At 37.1% G+C, this 15,076-nt stretch overlaps 1 protein-coding gene across 5 annotated transcripts in view; it reads right to left on the bottom strand.

Moving 5' to 3' along the window:
- Positions 1 to 7,532: 7,532 nt before the first annotated feature.
- The window catches only part of COL4A5 (collagen type IV alpha 5 chain), a 236,518-nt gene continuing 228,974 nt past the window's right edge, over positions 7,533 to 15,076 (bottom strand). For all 5 annotated transcript variants that reach the window (XM_043570931.1, XM_043570929.1, XM_043570928.1 and 2 more), the window contains 4 exons: positions 12,196 to 12,373; positions 10,167 to 10,281; positions 9,610 to 9,782; positions 7,533 to 8,802 (listed from right to left, as the gene is read on the bottom strand). In XM_043570931.1, the coding sequence (XP_043426866.1) occupies positions 8,721 to 8,802; positions 9,610 to 9,782; positions 10,167 to 10,281; positions 12,196 to 12,373 (548 nt within the window). In that variant the 3' untranslated portion in view covers positions 7,533 to 8,720. The remainder of the gene's footprint in view (positions 8,803 to 9,609; positions 9,783 to 10,166; positions 10,282 to 12,195; positions 12,374 to 15,076) is intronic.

The following is a 15,076-nucleotide window of genomic DNA, read 5'->3' as shown; positions in this document are numbered from 1 at the left end:
AAGAAAAAAGCTGGAAGACTCACTCTTGATGATTTCAAAACTTACTAAAAACTTACAGTAATCAAGATTTTGTGGTACTGTCATAAAAACAGACATATAGGTCAATAGAATGGAATTGAGAGTCCAAAAATAGGTCTAGACATCTATAGTCAGTTGATTTTTCAAAGAATGCCAAGACAATGCAATGGGGGAAAAGAATAGTCTTTCCAACAAATGGTTCTGAAAAAACTGGATAGTCACAAACAAAAGAATGAAGTTGGGGCCTTACCTCACACCATGTATAAAAATTAATTTGAGTGAATTAAAGAATTGAATTTAAGAGCTACAACTATAAAGCTCTTAGAAAAAGACAGGGGCAGATCTTCATGACCTTGGTTTAGGCAATGGTTTCTTAGCTATCCCAACAACAGCAAGAACAACAAAAGGAAAAACAGATAAGTGAAATTCCATCAAAATTAAAATCTTTTTGTACTTTAAAACACACCAACAAGAAATTTGTAAGACAACTCTCAGAATGGGAAAACATATTTAGAAATCAATATCTAATAAGGGACTAATATTCAGAATATATAAAAGTACACTTGTAGTTCAACAATAAAACAAAAAATAACACAATTTAAAAATTGGCCAAGTATTTGAATAGACATTTCTCTAAAGAAGATATACAAGTGCCCAGCAAACACACAAAGATATTCAGCATCATTAACCATTAGGGAAATGAAAATCAAGACCACAATGAGTTATCACTTCATACACACTGGGATGGTTGTAATTTAAAAATGGAAAAATAAGTTTTAGAAGGGATGTGGAAAAATTAGAACCTCTATGCATTTCTGGTGGGACTGTAAATGGTGCATCTGCTGTTGGAAAACAGTCTGACAAATCCTTCAAGAAATTAACCATAAACTTACTATATGACCAAGCAAATATACTCCCTGGTATATACTCAAAGAATTTAAAACAGGTATTGAAACAAATACTCATACATGACTGTTCATAACAGCATGATTCACAATCACCAAAAGATGGAAGCAACCAAATGTCAATGGACAAATCGATAAACAAAATGTAGTATATCCGTGCAATAAATTATTATTAAACATAAAAAAAACTGAAGTACTCATATGTGGTATAATGTGGATGAATCTTGAAAGCACAATGCTAAATGAAAGAAACCAGACATAAAAGGCCACATATTGTGTGATTCCATTTATATGAGACATCCAGAATAAGTAAATTCACAGAGACAGAAAGTAGATGAGTGACTCCCAGCGGCTTTGGGGAGTGGGAAGCGAATGGTTTCTTTTGGGATGATGAAAATGTTGTGGAACCAGATAGAGGCAGTCATCGCACACATTATGAATGTACTAAATGCCACTTGAATTGTTTGCTTTAAAATTGTTAGCTTAATGTTACGTGAATTTCACCGCAACTAAAAAAAAAAAAAAGGAATGAAAGATTGATACGTTACATGAATGAGCCTTGAAAACATTATGCCAAGTGAAGAAAAAAACAGGCACAAAAGGCCCATATATTATGTGATTCTATTTATATGAAATGTCCAGAGTAGGTAAATCTTTATTTTGTTCTATTTTCATTGAAGTATAGTTGAAACACAACATTATATTAGTGTCAGGTGTACAACATGGTGATTCAATAACTCTACATTGTGCTGTGCTTACCACAAGTGTGGCTGCCGTCTGTCACCACACAATGCTATAACAATATCATTGACTATATTTCCTGTGTTGTGCCTTTTATTCCCATGACTTAATCATTCCAAAATTGGAAGCCTGCACTTCCCATTCCCTTCTACCAATTTTGCCCATCTCCCACCCACCTCCCCTCTGGCAACCATCAGTTTGTTCAGAGTAGGCAAATCTTTAGAGAGTAGATTAGTGGTTGCCTGGGGATGGAGAGGGAGGGATAAATGGAGCGGCAGGGGTGGTGGCAGTGGGGAGGGGTGAGGGTGGTTGGGGAGAATAGGGAGTCACTACTAACGGGTATGGGGTATGGGTTTTTTTTTTCTTGGGATGATGAAATGTTCTGGAATTAGTGATGATTGCACAGCTTTGTGAATATACTGAAAACCATTTAATTGTGTACTTTAAGAGGGTGAATTTCATGGTAGGTAAGTTATATCAAATAAAAAAGAGAATGAACTGTTTAAACAAAAATAATATGGATGTAGTATGGGGTTTATAACATATTAAAACTACAGTGTATGAAAATAGTGGCACAAAGCTCAGGAGGGGAGAAATTGCCAAGAATACTATTGTAACATTCTTAATGCATATGTGAGGTGGTATTATAAAACTTGAATGAAGATTGTGATCAACCCTAAGGCAGTCACTAAATTAATCAAACAGAATGTCATAGTTACTATACCACAAAGAAGATAAAATGAAATCAGAAAAAAACACTCCATTTGTCCAAAACAACGCATTAAAAAGTGAGCAAAATACAAAATGATACAAATAGTAAAGAAATAGCAAGATGATAGATTTAAACCTAACCATATCAATAACCACATTACATGTGATCTACTAAAGGGCAATGATTTTTAGATTGCATAAAAAAGTAGGATCCAACTATATATTTGCTGCCTAGAAGAAATGTACTTCAAATATACAGGCAGCAAAAGATTAAAAGTAAAGTGATTGGGGGGTGCCTTGGTGGCTCAGTTGGTTAAGTGTCCAACTTCAGCTCAGGTCATGATTTCATGGTTCGTGAGTTCGAGCCCCATGTCGGGCTGTGTGCTGACAGCTCAGAGCCTAAAGCCTGCTTCGGATTCTGTGTCTCCCTCTCTCTCTGCCCCTTCCCAGCTTGTGTGTGCACGTGTGCGTACATGCACCCTCTCTCTCTCCCTATCTCTCTCTCAAAAATAAAGAAATGAACATTGTCTTAAAAGTTTAAATAAAATTAAAAAAATAAAATATATATTTTTAAAAAGTAAAGTGGTTGGGAAAAATATACATGCTAACACTAACACAAAGAAAGCTGGATGGCTATATTGCTATCAATGTAGACTTCAGAGCAAAGAGCACTAATGTTTTCTTTACCATATTACCATTACCATAAGGATAAAAGGATCATTTCATCAAAAGGACATAACGATCATAAATATTTATGCACCTAATAACAGATCTTCGAAACAGATGTAGCAAAAACTGATAGTTGCCAGGAAAAAGGTCTTAGCACTTTGTCTTGTGCCCGTGGCTGCTTCTGCTTACTCGGAGAAGTCAGAAAAAAATATACTGGTTTCTCAGACCAGAAGGATGTGCTTGTGCAAATGGCTTTAGGCTGTTATCTCTTTCCACTTCGTAGGGGGAATTTTCTGTGCTACTGGCCTTAAGGTAGGCAACAGCTGCACATCGGAAAGTACATAGTCAACTTAAGAACATATTTAAACCCAGTAATCTTAAAGCCTGGCTTTCTGCTATACTGATTACTATAAACTAAGTAGGGCCCTATTTTAGCCTAGATGTTTTCCAACTTGTCTTTAACTTTTCCTGCCTCTCTAATCTGATAAATAACCACATACTGCTTGGTCCAGTTGGCTTGATGTTTGTTCATCTGATTCCCAGCCTAAATTTCAGCTGAAGGGAGCCAAATAAAGAAAGCTACTACATGTGAAACATGACCAATGGAGTTTATAGCTAGTGAACTCGAGTTGTTTCTGTGTGTTTATGTGTATTAATGTAAATAAAATATAACCAACTTTCTTGTTGGAACTAAAGAAATCTTCCCCTCCGCAGAGTACTTACTGCACCTTCTAGACCAGATGATAGATGGCATCTGCATAGTCTCAGATTTACATAACAATCAAGACACTCTGGTCCTTACCTGAATAGCAGTAGCACTGGAGAGTGTGTAGACTAGAGCATGCAAATTCCAGGAGCTTGTCTGGACTCAAGAGCCCTGAAGAAACTCAAGTGAGGTGGGCGCCAGGCCAGACTCACAAGGTTTTCTTTAGCTACAGAGGTTTAGACCAGACAGACGAGAGTATCCTGAAGTACAGTGAACTCACTGTAAGTCCCCTGTGTCCAAGGGCTAGTTCTAAAGGGCCTCAGGTGCTGTGAGAAGCACTCATCCCTAACTGGGAACTGAGGTTTCCGAAACATGCGGCTCATTACTTCTCATGGGAGAGATCTCTGTAGTGCCAAGGATCTCCACCACACAGATTTCTGATTTTTTTTTTTTACAGGCATTTTCATGACTAAAAGGTGATGATTAGATTTTGAGTGTGAAAGAACTTAGTAACTTGTTCTGTGACCTTGGGATAGTTACTTAACTTTTGTAAGGCTCGCTTCCGGCATCTGTAAACAGAGACCAATCCTTGCACTGTTTGAATACATCAGGGGTGTTGAGGCTCAGATGAAATAACATGTGATGAATGACATTTTAATGACAATTATATAAATGTAAGGTGTTACTTTTTGTTGTTACTGAGGCATCAGGAATAGTCTTAGAGTTTAAGCAAGGGTCAAATTATTATGTCGGAGAAAGACAAGGATCGGACATCTGGCTTACTGTCGTGGCTTGTGATAGACTTGCAATTGCAAGCACTTTACTGGCCCTGAAGAAATCAACCAGAAAACTGTTTTACTTCAAAATAAAAGTATCACCTTTAAAGTCACCTGTTGGTAGGTTCCATGTGACCCTGGTTGGAAATCAGCAAGTAGTCTCAGACTGCCTTTAGCTTTAGAGCCCGTCCCATTTTCTGCAATCTCCAGTGTTAAGTATTCACTCTTTCACCCCTGATAAATAGAAGGGAAGCAGGTCTGAAGTGCTTCTGCAGGCTCACCTTTCATGGAGGCTCTTGAGGCTAGAAAACCGCTTATTTTAGGGCGTTTAAATGGTTTATTTCTTGGCCTAGTAACACGTTGGGGCTTTTTTTTATTGACTGCATGCATGTACAACTGGCTTGGCAAGTTTCTCTGGTGGAAGTATAACTACCAGGAATTTTCTTTCTGGAGCTTTCAAAGATTATCAGTGCTTAGGATCTAGTCTGTCATTGAGGCAACTGAGATTCTCCATTTGGAGTAGGATGGGGCAAGGCAAATGACCACACCGGGGTAGGTCAAAATGTATTTTTACAGATCCAATGGGACAAGATTTGGAAAAAGTAGAATACTTTAGGACCATGATGAACATATTTTGCCTCATTTCACCCTAAGAGCCTTAGAATACAGCTTCCCATAAAGCATGGTAAGCTAGGTCTTAGATGAAGTAACGTTCATACATATTTCTGCTGGTCTATCCCTCAGTTCAAAGTGGAAGATGCTAATTATGCCTGTCCATCTTACCAATTCACCCTCATTTTTCCACATGTAGAATAAAGCACCTCCGCTAGATCTTGGAAACTAGAAGCAGTTGTGCATTTGTCAGGGCGTCAATAGCAAAAAGACAAGATAATAAATTATGATAATCTGAGGAGGGTTTAATTAGAAAGATATAGGTGGTGTGTAGGGGAACCACAAAAGGTAATGCAGAAAATCAGGGCTAGCAGCATGGCAGCAGCAGACTTGTCACCATAAATATAGACTTGGAGAGATGAGAAGAAACGGGTTACTGAAACAAGAATGGGAAATAAGTTAAAAGAATAGATCATCTTGAGGGGAGCAGGAACATTCAATGGAGGCGCATAAGCCAACCTGAGTTCACTACATGTCCCCCCATGAAAATAAATTACCCTAACGTCAGTCTTGCCTTTCACTCTTCTATCCTGCTGAGGGTATCCCATTGGTTGAACTCAACCAGAGGCCAGAGGGCACAGGGACCCGCTAGGGCAGAGAAGAGGGCAAAGAATGCCATGAGAATCTGGAAGAGGAAAACAAAAAAGAGATCTGACATAAAATGGTATCATGTCAGCAATTTGTCATCCTGTTAGGCCATGTGTTGGGCATGCTATGCACTCATCGAGAAAGAGAGTCAAGGTTACATAAATGTGATTTTAGCTTTCCATGTGTTAGGGAACAGTTTGGTAAGCCAGCTTCCTCTGGACAGCTAATGCTGCAAAAAGCTTCATGATATATCCTAGTCTAACCTAGAATTAGTAAGATTTGCTAGTCAAGATAGAAAAGCATACCTCTTCATAGAAGTATATATTATAGTGACTACGTATCTTTCTGGTTGAGTTGGTTTTGGATTGTTATCTGTCATGATGCTCTACAGCTAGTGAATATCTAATGAATGTTTGTTGTTGTGGAACTTGGGAGAGAGGACTGTCTGGATTTATTTCTTCAGTGTCCCAACTTATGAGTACTTCCAGTACAGAAGCCTTCCAAACATCCTGAATATACTCTAGAAACCACTGCTTTAAAATAAATGATGTATGACTTATAAATATTATTCAATTTATTTTGGAGCTGCCTAGGGATGAAGGTGTGTGTATAGTCCAGCATGAGAACAAGAACTGTTCTGCTAAAGAAGCCAACTGAAGTGTTGACCAAACGAACGTAATTGCTCTTTGCTTCTGTGTTGAGAGGCATGGGAAGTACTACCACAGCCAATTCCTAATCAGGCTCTTAAGAAAATCTTTGACAGCAAAGCTGTCCTTTATTTTGGATGCAGACATTGGGAAACTGAGCCACCTCTTAAAATACTTGCTGTCGATCTTTATGAGTAAAAAAGAATGCATGAAGCTTAAAACAGGGAATCTGGAGGCAGAGCTTCAGACAACTTCACCACCACCATCAAAGATGAGCTCAACAAATTATTACACATGCTTGTTTATTTTTAGATGCAATAGTGCCCTCTTGTGATTAACATATGAATACACTTCTGATGGCTTGGTATAACCAGGGAGTTTTCAATTAACCATGCCAATTGAGGCAAAGAACTTCACTGACACAAGAAATAGAAAGGGTTCTTCAAATTTGGCCAAATGGGAAAATACACTGTACAATCACAGAGTGTCCAGCAGAACTTCTTTTGGAAGCTCAGAAGTGATGAGTGACACCAACTATATATATATATATATATATATATATATATATATATATATATTAATAGGGTGGGTAATATATTAATTGCATGGGTTCATATTAGGGTCTATACTTCTGAAAATTGTTTTGGTTGCTTCATATTTTAATTGAACTAAAAATTTTCTTATAGAGGCTTTTAATGCCTCTTACTTTTAGCAAGTTCTCAACTGGAGAGGTACATGTGTTCATTCTTAATCATCAGGAATATTAACTCACTAATCTGCTTTAAACATTATTAATGAATTCTCCCCTAAATAGAAAGTAGTTCTGCTTCCTTTCTCAGCCAGCAACACAATATTGTTAATAAATGTATTATCTCGAAAATACTTTCCAATGGGTTGTTTTGTTTATTAGAAAAAAAGTTTGCATTCCTCTACGTTTTCTATCAGCCATGAGAGTAATCAAAGTCTGCAGAAACTTCTATGGGAGCTGCTCAAAGTGATTCTTTGAGAAAAGACTGCTTGCTGATGTGCAGATATGTAGTCTATCTGGAAATGCACAAGTTTTTACACATAGCCTGAAGAGATACACAACAATGCATTCTTATGACATATGATATCTTTAATTAAGTTGATATTGGTGAGTTAAAAAACATGAAGTGAAAAGAGGACAGCTAGGGAAATAAGGTACTCTATGACTATTTATAATAAAATGTTTAAAATAAAAAAGAGGAAGGAACATCAATTGGCTTCGTAATTGAAGAGAGAAGACTAACCAAGTATGGTCTTCCCAGTTCTCATACAAGCAGAGACCACAGGAGAATAATTCTTACAGAAGAAGCACAGGGAACAAATCATCTTTTTTTTTGCATATTTTTGTTTCTCAAAATTATTTGGGAGAACTTTGCTTAGTAAAGGATGAGCAAAAACAAGATGCAAGAAACATTAAAAAGTGGGGGGCATCTGGTATTAAGAGTCTTGAAGAATACAGCAAAAGAGAAATTGCTCTATTAGATATTATAATTTGGCATGTAACATGAGCATTTAAAATTCTGATTAAAGTGACGAAAATGAACTATTTTTTTTTCAAAAAGTCAAATACGAACTTAGGGAATAGAAATCAAAATAAATTTACTCTTGGTAGTAACTTGATGCAAGGATAGAAGTCCTCTCACTTTGATAAACATGGATACAAACTCTTGTCTATATTGTAGGTTTTCCTAGGTTGTCTGGAAAGAGTGCTTCATGTCAGGCCACATCTAAATGACTCGACATTTTGAGCTAAAAGGCTGTTTACACAATATACACATTCTTTACTTACAGAGCAAAATAAGCTTAACACTTTTACATTAAACACCTGGGACACAGTAGGATTAGTAGCACCATGAAAAATAATTCTTCCCCCAAACTGCAGTCTTCTATTTTACTCAGTGTGATTCTTCTCTTAATTGAATATTTAATGTGCTGTTTTAGTTACTGGGCAAAATATATATCTTCATCTTACAATCCTTGGGGAAAGTCATTCTGGACCCAAAAAGTAAATTCATTTCCTTATTTCATTCATACAAAGATAATAGAGACCTTGCTCTGGCACATTGTTGAGGTACATCTGAATCTTCATGGTTACTAGTCAGCATGTCCTCTTGGTCATATATAGTAGCACCATTGGTGGCAGCATTGGTAAAGTTGGGAAGAGTGAGACTTTGCATCCTGGGAATTATATATATATATATATATATATATATATATATATATATCACATTTTAAAACACACAAGGAATTCTGCAAAATGTTATGTCCTCTTCATGCACACTTGACATCGGCTAATTCGTGTCCTCAAGTCTCCTGCTTTCAGCGTTTCTGACTGAGGTTTGCTGGAAAACAAGAAACAAGATAATCAAATTAGCCTTTCCAGATATTTCACTTCTATTACTGGTTCAAATTCACACCCAGACATTCTATTTGTGCTTAAGTAGCTCTCCTTCTGACTCAATTATTAACTTCTGAGCAATGTGACTCTTCTCTCTACCACTAATTATCTTTATTTGTCTCACCCTCTTCTTCTCTTATACGTTTCTCTAATAGTCGTAGAATGAGGGAGATCTGGGCAACTGATGGTAAATAAATGATAAAACAATAATGCATATGAAATGCATAACGATAATTGTAAGAAAAATATCAAGTAATGATAACTCAAATGAAGTAATATATAAAAATTAATTTAAACTCAAAAACATCCAATAGATTGAACTATCCTGAAGCAAATATACCATATGTGGTCTTATTCAAACACTGGGATGAGAGCCTTGAAAACATCCTGGGAAAAGAGATCACTGGACTGGGGCTGGGATCATATTACAGCTTCAATTCCTGGGGTGGCCTCACTAGAGTTTGAGCAGCTCAGTTATTCAGCAGATCACATGACCTTTCCTTGCTTTGTCTATTTTGTTACTGAAGGATTAATAACAAGCCATCTGAAACCGCACATACTGAATATTAGCCACGTCTGTTTTTCTGACCTGAGTCAGGTGTATGAAAAGAACAAGTGAAAATAAAAAACACAGTCCACTAAATCCTTAACATTTGTTGGGTATAAACCATCCATGAATTGCTTCTCTCTTCCCCAGTATCTCTGAAGGAAGCTTAGGACCTAAACTAAACTAAAGCCATAAGTAACTTACCTGAACATGTCTGACATATCTACAGTTGCTAGCCAAAAGCTGTAGGAGTTGGCATAGTAATTGCAGGTACCCCGGCCGTGACATTCAATGAAAGGAGCTGAACGGAACTCTTCCAAGCAGGAACCAGGGGAGGCCAGGGCTTGACCTGAGCCCTCTGCTCCTGCGCTTGTATGCTAGAAAGATAAGGGAAAATGTCCCACAATACCCATGTGCTAGAATACCTGAGTGTATACTCAAAGACATGTGCTGAATTTGGCCAAACATTCAAATCCAGTGAAGGAATTAGGGCAAGAGGTAAGAGTATATGTGCTGCCAAAGCGAGCACTGGGCAAGAGGCAAGAGAATGGCACCCACACCAAGGGTACTCAACAAAAGTAACAGGCGGATTATGAAAATATGTTCCAGAAAATATGTGAAGGGGAACACAATACTTGTACAGAAGCTATTTGAGGCTCAAGCTTACTATGAAAACGTCAGGGATTTCTCATATTGGTAAGATACACAGATATGATGGACAGTCAGCTGTGATGACAAAGACAAGAAAGAGTATTTCATACCATCATGAAGGAATAGCCAATCCAGAGAGAATCCCATCCCTGAGGACAGTGGGGAATCTGGATGGTCTGACTGTGAACTGCAATCACCATGGAGGGAGCTTCACATACTGCACATCTGGTAAGGGAAAGGGAGGGGAACACATCTAAATAGTGAGTACGTGGGAAACTGCAGTCCCTCTTCTTTGGAAGCCTTCCTGATACAGAAACCCATTAAGGTGTCTTCAGTGCTCACAAAAGCAGGATTAAAATGCACTTTGAGAACTGCTTTTGCATAAGCTCTGTCTCCCAATGTACACAATAAAGTTATAAACAAAAACTGTAAGCTTTTTTCAAGAAACTACACAACCCCTGCTAGAGCACTTTCATTTTCCATTCTGCCCTAAATTTGTATTCATACTTGCTACGCTCAATGCCGTAATTGCTGTAAGAGTTTGGCTTAGTGTACTGCACACACTACTTGCTGTCAAAGTGCCCAACTGAGGGTAGACATTTAGTAATGCTGAAACTGTGGTAAGAACAATGCCTGGTGAGCTGGAAAAGACAAGAAACAGACACTTTCTCAATCCCCACCCATTATTCTTGTTCCAAAAGATATTTATTAACCATTTGGCAATATTGAGAGAAAAACAGCATTTCCAGAATGCTGGGCAGCTACCCAGGCACGTGGAAATGTGGCTTAAAATCTATAAAATCAAGTAAAGCAGCAACAAAGTAAATACAGCTGAGTCTACCAAATCTTTAATAAAAAGCATGAAGGGACCTTCTGACATATGACTGAACCAATTTGGTGAAGTTTATCTACAAAATAGGGTACACCCTAAAGGACTTTTTACTCCCAAGAGTTGGGGCTAACAAAAATCACAAAGAATAAATTCCCCGCAAATCTGGGCAACTGTATTAAAAACAGCACTGTGAATTTGCTACTAAGAGAAGCTGAACTAGGTTTAACCTTTATATTCAATGTCAAAGAAACTAGACTTTGCAATGATTCATTCTAGAAACTAGACTAGTCATGTCCACTAACGATGGTTAGTGGACACCTAAGTCAGTTGGGTCATGATCAGAATAAAAAAATGGCAGTATCTCATAAGCCTAGAAGATCGAGTTAAACTAGAGTTCTATTGTGGCAAAACTCTAGAAAAATTTCATTAATGGTACCACTCTCCTGTTAGTTATTCATGCTCTAAACCTCAGCTATCACTTTCTCCCTCCCATAACTAATCAACTGCCAAAACCTATCTATTCTATTAAAGTGATACATATTCCCCACTGACAGTTCCACTCCATTCCTACCAGGAGTATAGCAATACCTTCAATCTAACTGGTCTGTTTTAGGACTATCCCCTCTGTAATCCATGTTGCATTTCCAATGGTTCTGTAATTTTCCATGAGATGTACCTCAAAAGCTTTTAGGCTCCCCATTATATACCAGATAAATTCCAAAATAAAATCAGATGTTTCATGAAAGTCTTCTGCAATCTGGGTCCAAGCTAACTTTCCAATCTCTTCTTCCTATGCAGCCTTTACAAATTATATTCTAGATACATCAATCTACTACCCATTCCCATGTTCTCTGCCTAGTATGCCCCTCCCCTTATAGCTACCTGTGTCTCTAGTCCTTCCCATCCTTCTTCAAGTACTAACCAGGTTAAAATACATTTCTTCCATATAGTCATCCTAAATTTATTCAGTTAAAATTAAACATTTTTTTCCTTATGCTTTCATAACATTTTATTAGATCTACTGTAGCACTTAGCCAAGCCTGATATATATTAAATTAATTTACATATATTTGCCTAATGATTAGTTTGATTTCATTGTATATTACACTATTTCTATCATAGGGTTTGGTCAAAAGTGAACCCCCAATTAATATGGCTTAAACTAAATACCAAATTGAATATTATAAAGGCACTTCTGTCTGACCTAACCTGGGAAGAATATGATGAAATTCTTAGCTTTAGATTCATTTCTGACTAGCTACATTAACTGGGGATTGGTAAAAGTCAAAGCTATACCAGTATCTCACCGACTAATGAATGGCTGGATGCTCCGGCCCTTCAGGGGTTCCATGCTCATTGGCATGGGCTCTGGGGTGGACAGCCAGTAAGAATAGTCATTTCTTGAAGCAAAGTTGCAAACATTATTGATGTTGCAGAACATGAAAGGCATGGTACTGAAGCGACGAAGGCAGCTGCCAGCCGTCCCTAGGAAGAATTGGGGAGAAAAGGATGAAGGACTATACTATGATGATACTTTAGTTTCTTTTGAAACCCAAACAAGAAACCTTTCAAAGAGAAACTTGCCCACACTTCTTAGATAATAAATATACTTTAGTTCTTCAATTATAAGATGCACACTTACTTACATTTGTAACATTTCTAAAATCAGGAGACATCTTATAATTTATATAAGTATTTGTTGTTGCGATTCATTATATATTCCCCAATGCCATTTTTATGCTGGTGATACATTTATAACAATGGTGTCTCATGGAGAATATTGAGTAATCTATTGCAAACAAGTGAAGAGCACACTGATTTCCTATAATATCTTATTAGTACTTCCCTCCAGGACACCCTCTCTCCCTCCAAGACATCCCCAGTATGTTATCTTGTTTGTTTTTGCAATCTCTTTCAGCCTAGGGACAACTATAGTGCTGGCCTATATGAACCATGAACAGGTTTGGAGGTGAATAATAAAAAGGAAAAAAAAAATAAAAGAGAAAGGAAGGATGTGAGATGAAAAAAATTTCAGAACTGGTAAGGGCAATAGAGGTTACTTCTACCAGTGATTAGACCATTTTTCTTTTATTCACCAAAGAATGATGAAAAACTATGTATCCCCTCACACATTTTTGAGTTTAAATATAAATTTTTTTTCATCGGAATTTTAAATTGATACTATGCCAGTTATTAAGATATTGGTTATTGTCTCTTGGCTCCAAAACCACTTTTCTATACTCTACTTTATGATCTGGAGTCTGGGACTTTGCAAACCATATTTCAAATGTTACCAGCTGTCATGTATAGTGTTTTGTGAATATTTATATTTAAAAACAAACTTTTTATCATGCTTTTAACTGTATCCAATATAATGTTTTGAAACCTAACAATAAGCATTTTTTAAAGTATATAAACTTTTTTCCCAATTAAATATGCTTTACTATTTATTTAAATCCAAGTTAATTAACATACAATGTAGTGTTGGCTTCAGGAGTAGAACCCAGTGATTCATCTCTTCCATATGATACTCTATTTTTGCATATAAAATAGAAGAAAATGATACTTGTCCTATATCTTTCTTGATCATAATTGTGAAAATCAAATTGAAGAATGGAAATCCAAGTGCTTTTTATTTATAAAGTATTTAAAAAATAAAACTCATATTACTGCCTAATTGAGGACAGAACTGGAAATATCCCTGGTCTTAGAAAGAAATGAAATGGAAGAGGTACATAAAAGGAAGGCCCACAATGATGAGACAGGGATATTCGGTTGCATTTGTGCTTTAGGCTGCCCAAAATGATGCAGAATTCTGTGTAGTCTCCAAATTTTCAAAGAAAATTTTGAAGAAAAATCTCATGAATTCTCAATGCCTCCATAGTCTTACAATTAAGGCTTTAATAGACTAATGGTTCTTAGTATTTTTTTGCTTCATACAGAACAGTTTTAGATTTCAATCTGTTACCTCCACCATCTATTTTTACACACCATAATCCCTTCACTAATCCAACATAGACTGTATTTATGTGATCAGGTGACTGTTTCTTTAAATCAAACCTACATCTGCCTCCATTCTTTGGATCAAGCTTTCTCCAGTTTGATCCTTGTGTGAGCCATGGAAGAGACTCTGCAATATGGGATCACCCTTAGCATCTTGGGCCTTATATCATGGCCTTCCCACATCTGAGGCCTAAACTGCACCTGATCCAGGGCCAGTCTGTAGCCTCCAAGTCTGAATGCACATTATGACAGCCCTTGCTTGACCAAATACATGCATTTTGAAAAGTTACAGTGACATGCTGGATAGCAGATTCCATTTTCAGTTTGAATTATATTTTTGAATTTCATGGTTCTCAAAGCCTTCTAATGTATCCTCGACTTGACAGGAGAGCAATCTGAAGTTTACAGGCTTAATTATGGATATAAGTTAAGATGCTGATAGTGAAGAAAAGATGGACTAAAAGGAGAATTTTATGGGAGGAAGACTAGAGAAATTTATGTAAAAGGCAGGAAGCCTAGAGAAATTTATGTAAAAGGTAAGGATATTTTCACAGTGAAGATTTTTCAATTATGAAATTAGAAAAAGAAGATGTTACATAAAAAAGTATAAAAAGGAAAGGCAAATAAAAGAGAAAAGAGGAAAAGGAGACCAAGAAAAGTAGAAGTAGGAGAATAAAGTTGGTGGGAAAACTCCTACTTTATTTGGCTTCATAAAATGACCTTCATAAAATGACCTTCGTTTTCATGTAAGTGGATATGCTTGCTCTGGTGGGCCAGCACTGCCTGGCAGGTGTGGCCACGTGTCCTAGGAACACAGTGAGTAGAGGTCTCTATTGCTGCAGAACTGTTTTCACAGAATAGTCTAGATAGAGACCTCAGGAGGCTTCCTAACATGAGACCCCAGAAACTTGGAGCTCAGACTATCTTCTTAGATGTCCTTTGGAGGCAAAGGGGATAATGATCTCTAAAATTGGCAGCTGCAGGTCAAACAATGGGGCCTCAAAATGCAAAGTCAAAATTCCACAAAATTAAGGATTTAAAGAGGTCTTGAGAGTCATCCATCCAGTCCAGCCTCATTCCATCAACCAAACTGCCTATTACAGTATAGAGAAGATGCACAGGAACCCACTAAATGAAGTGGATTTTATATACAAATATGGTGCTTTGTGTAGTTTTAATCAACTC

This window comes from Prionailurus bengalensis, chromosome X, assembly GCF_016509475.1.
Source record: "Prionailurus bengalensis isolate Pbe53 chromosome X, Fcat_Pben_1.1_paternal_pri, whole genome shotgun sequence".
NCBI lineage: Eukaryota > Metazoa > Chordata > Mammalia > Carnivora > Felidae > Prionailurus > Prionailurus bengalensis.
The sequence above is the reverse complement of the archived record's forward strand: the minus strand, read 5'-3'. Positions and strand labels throughout refer to the sequence as shown.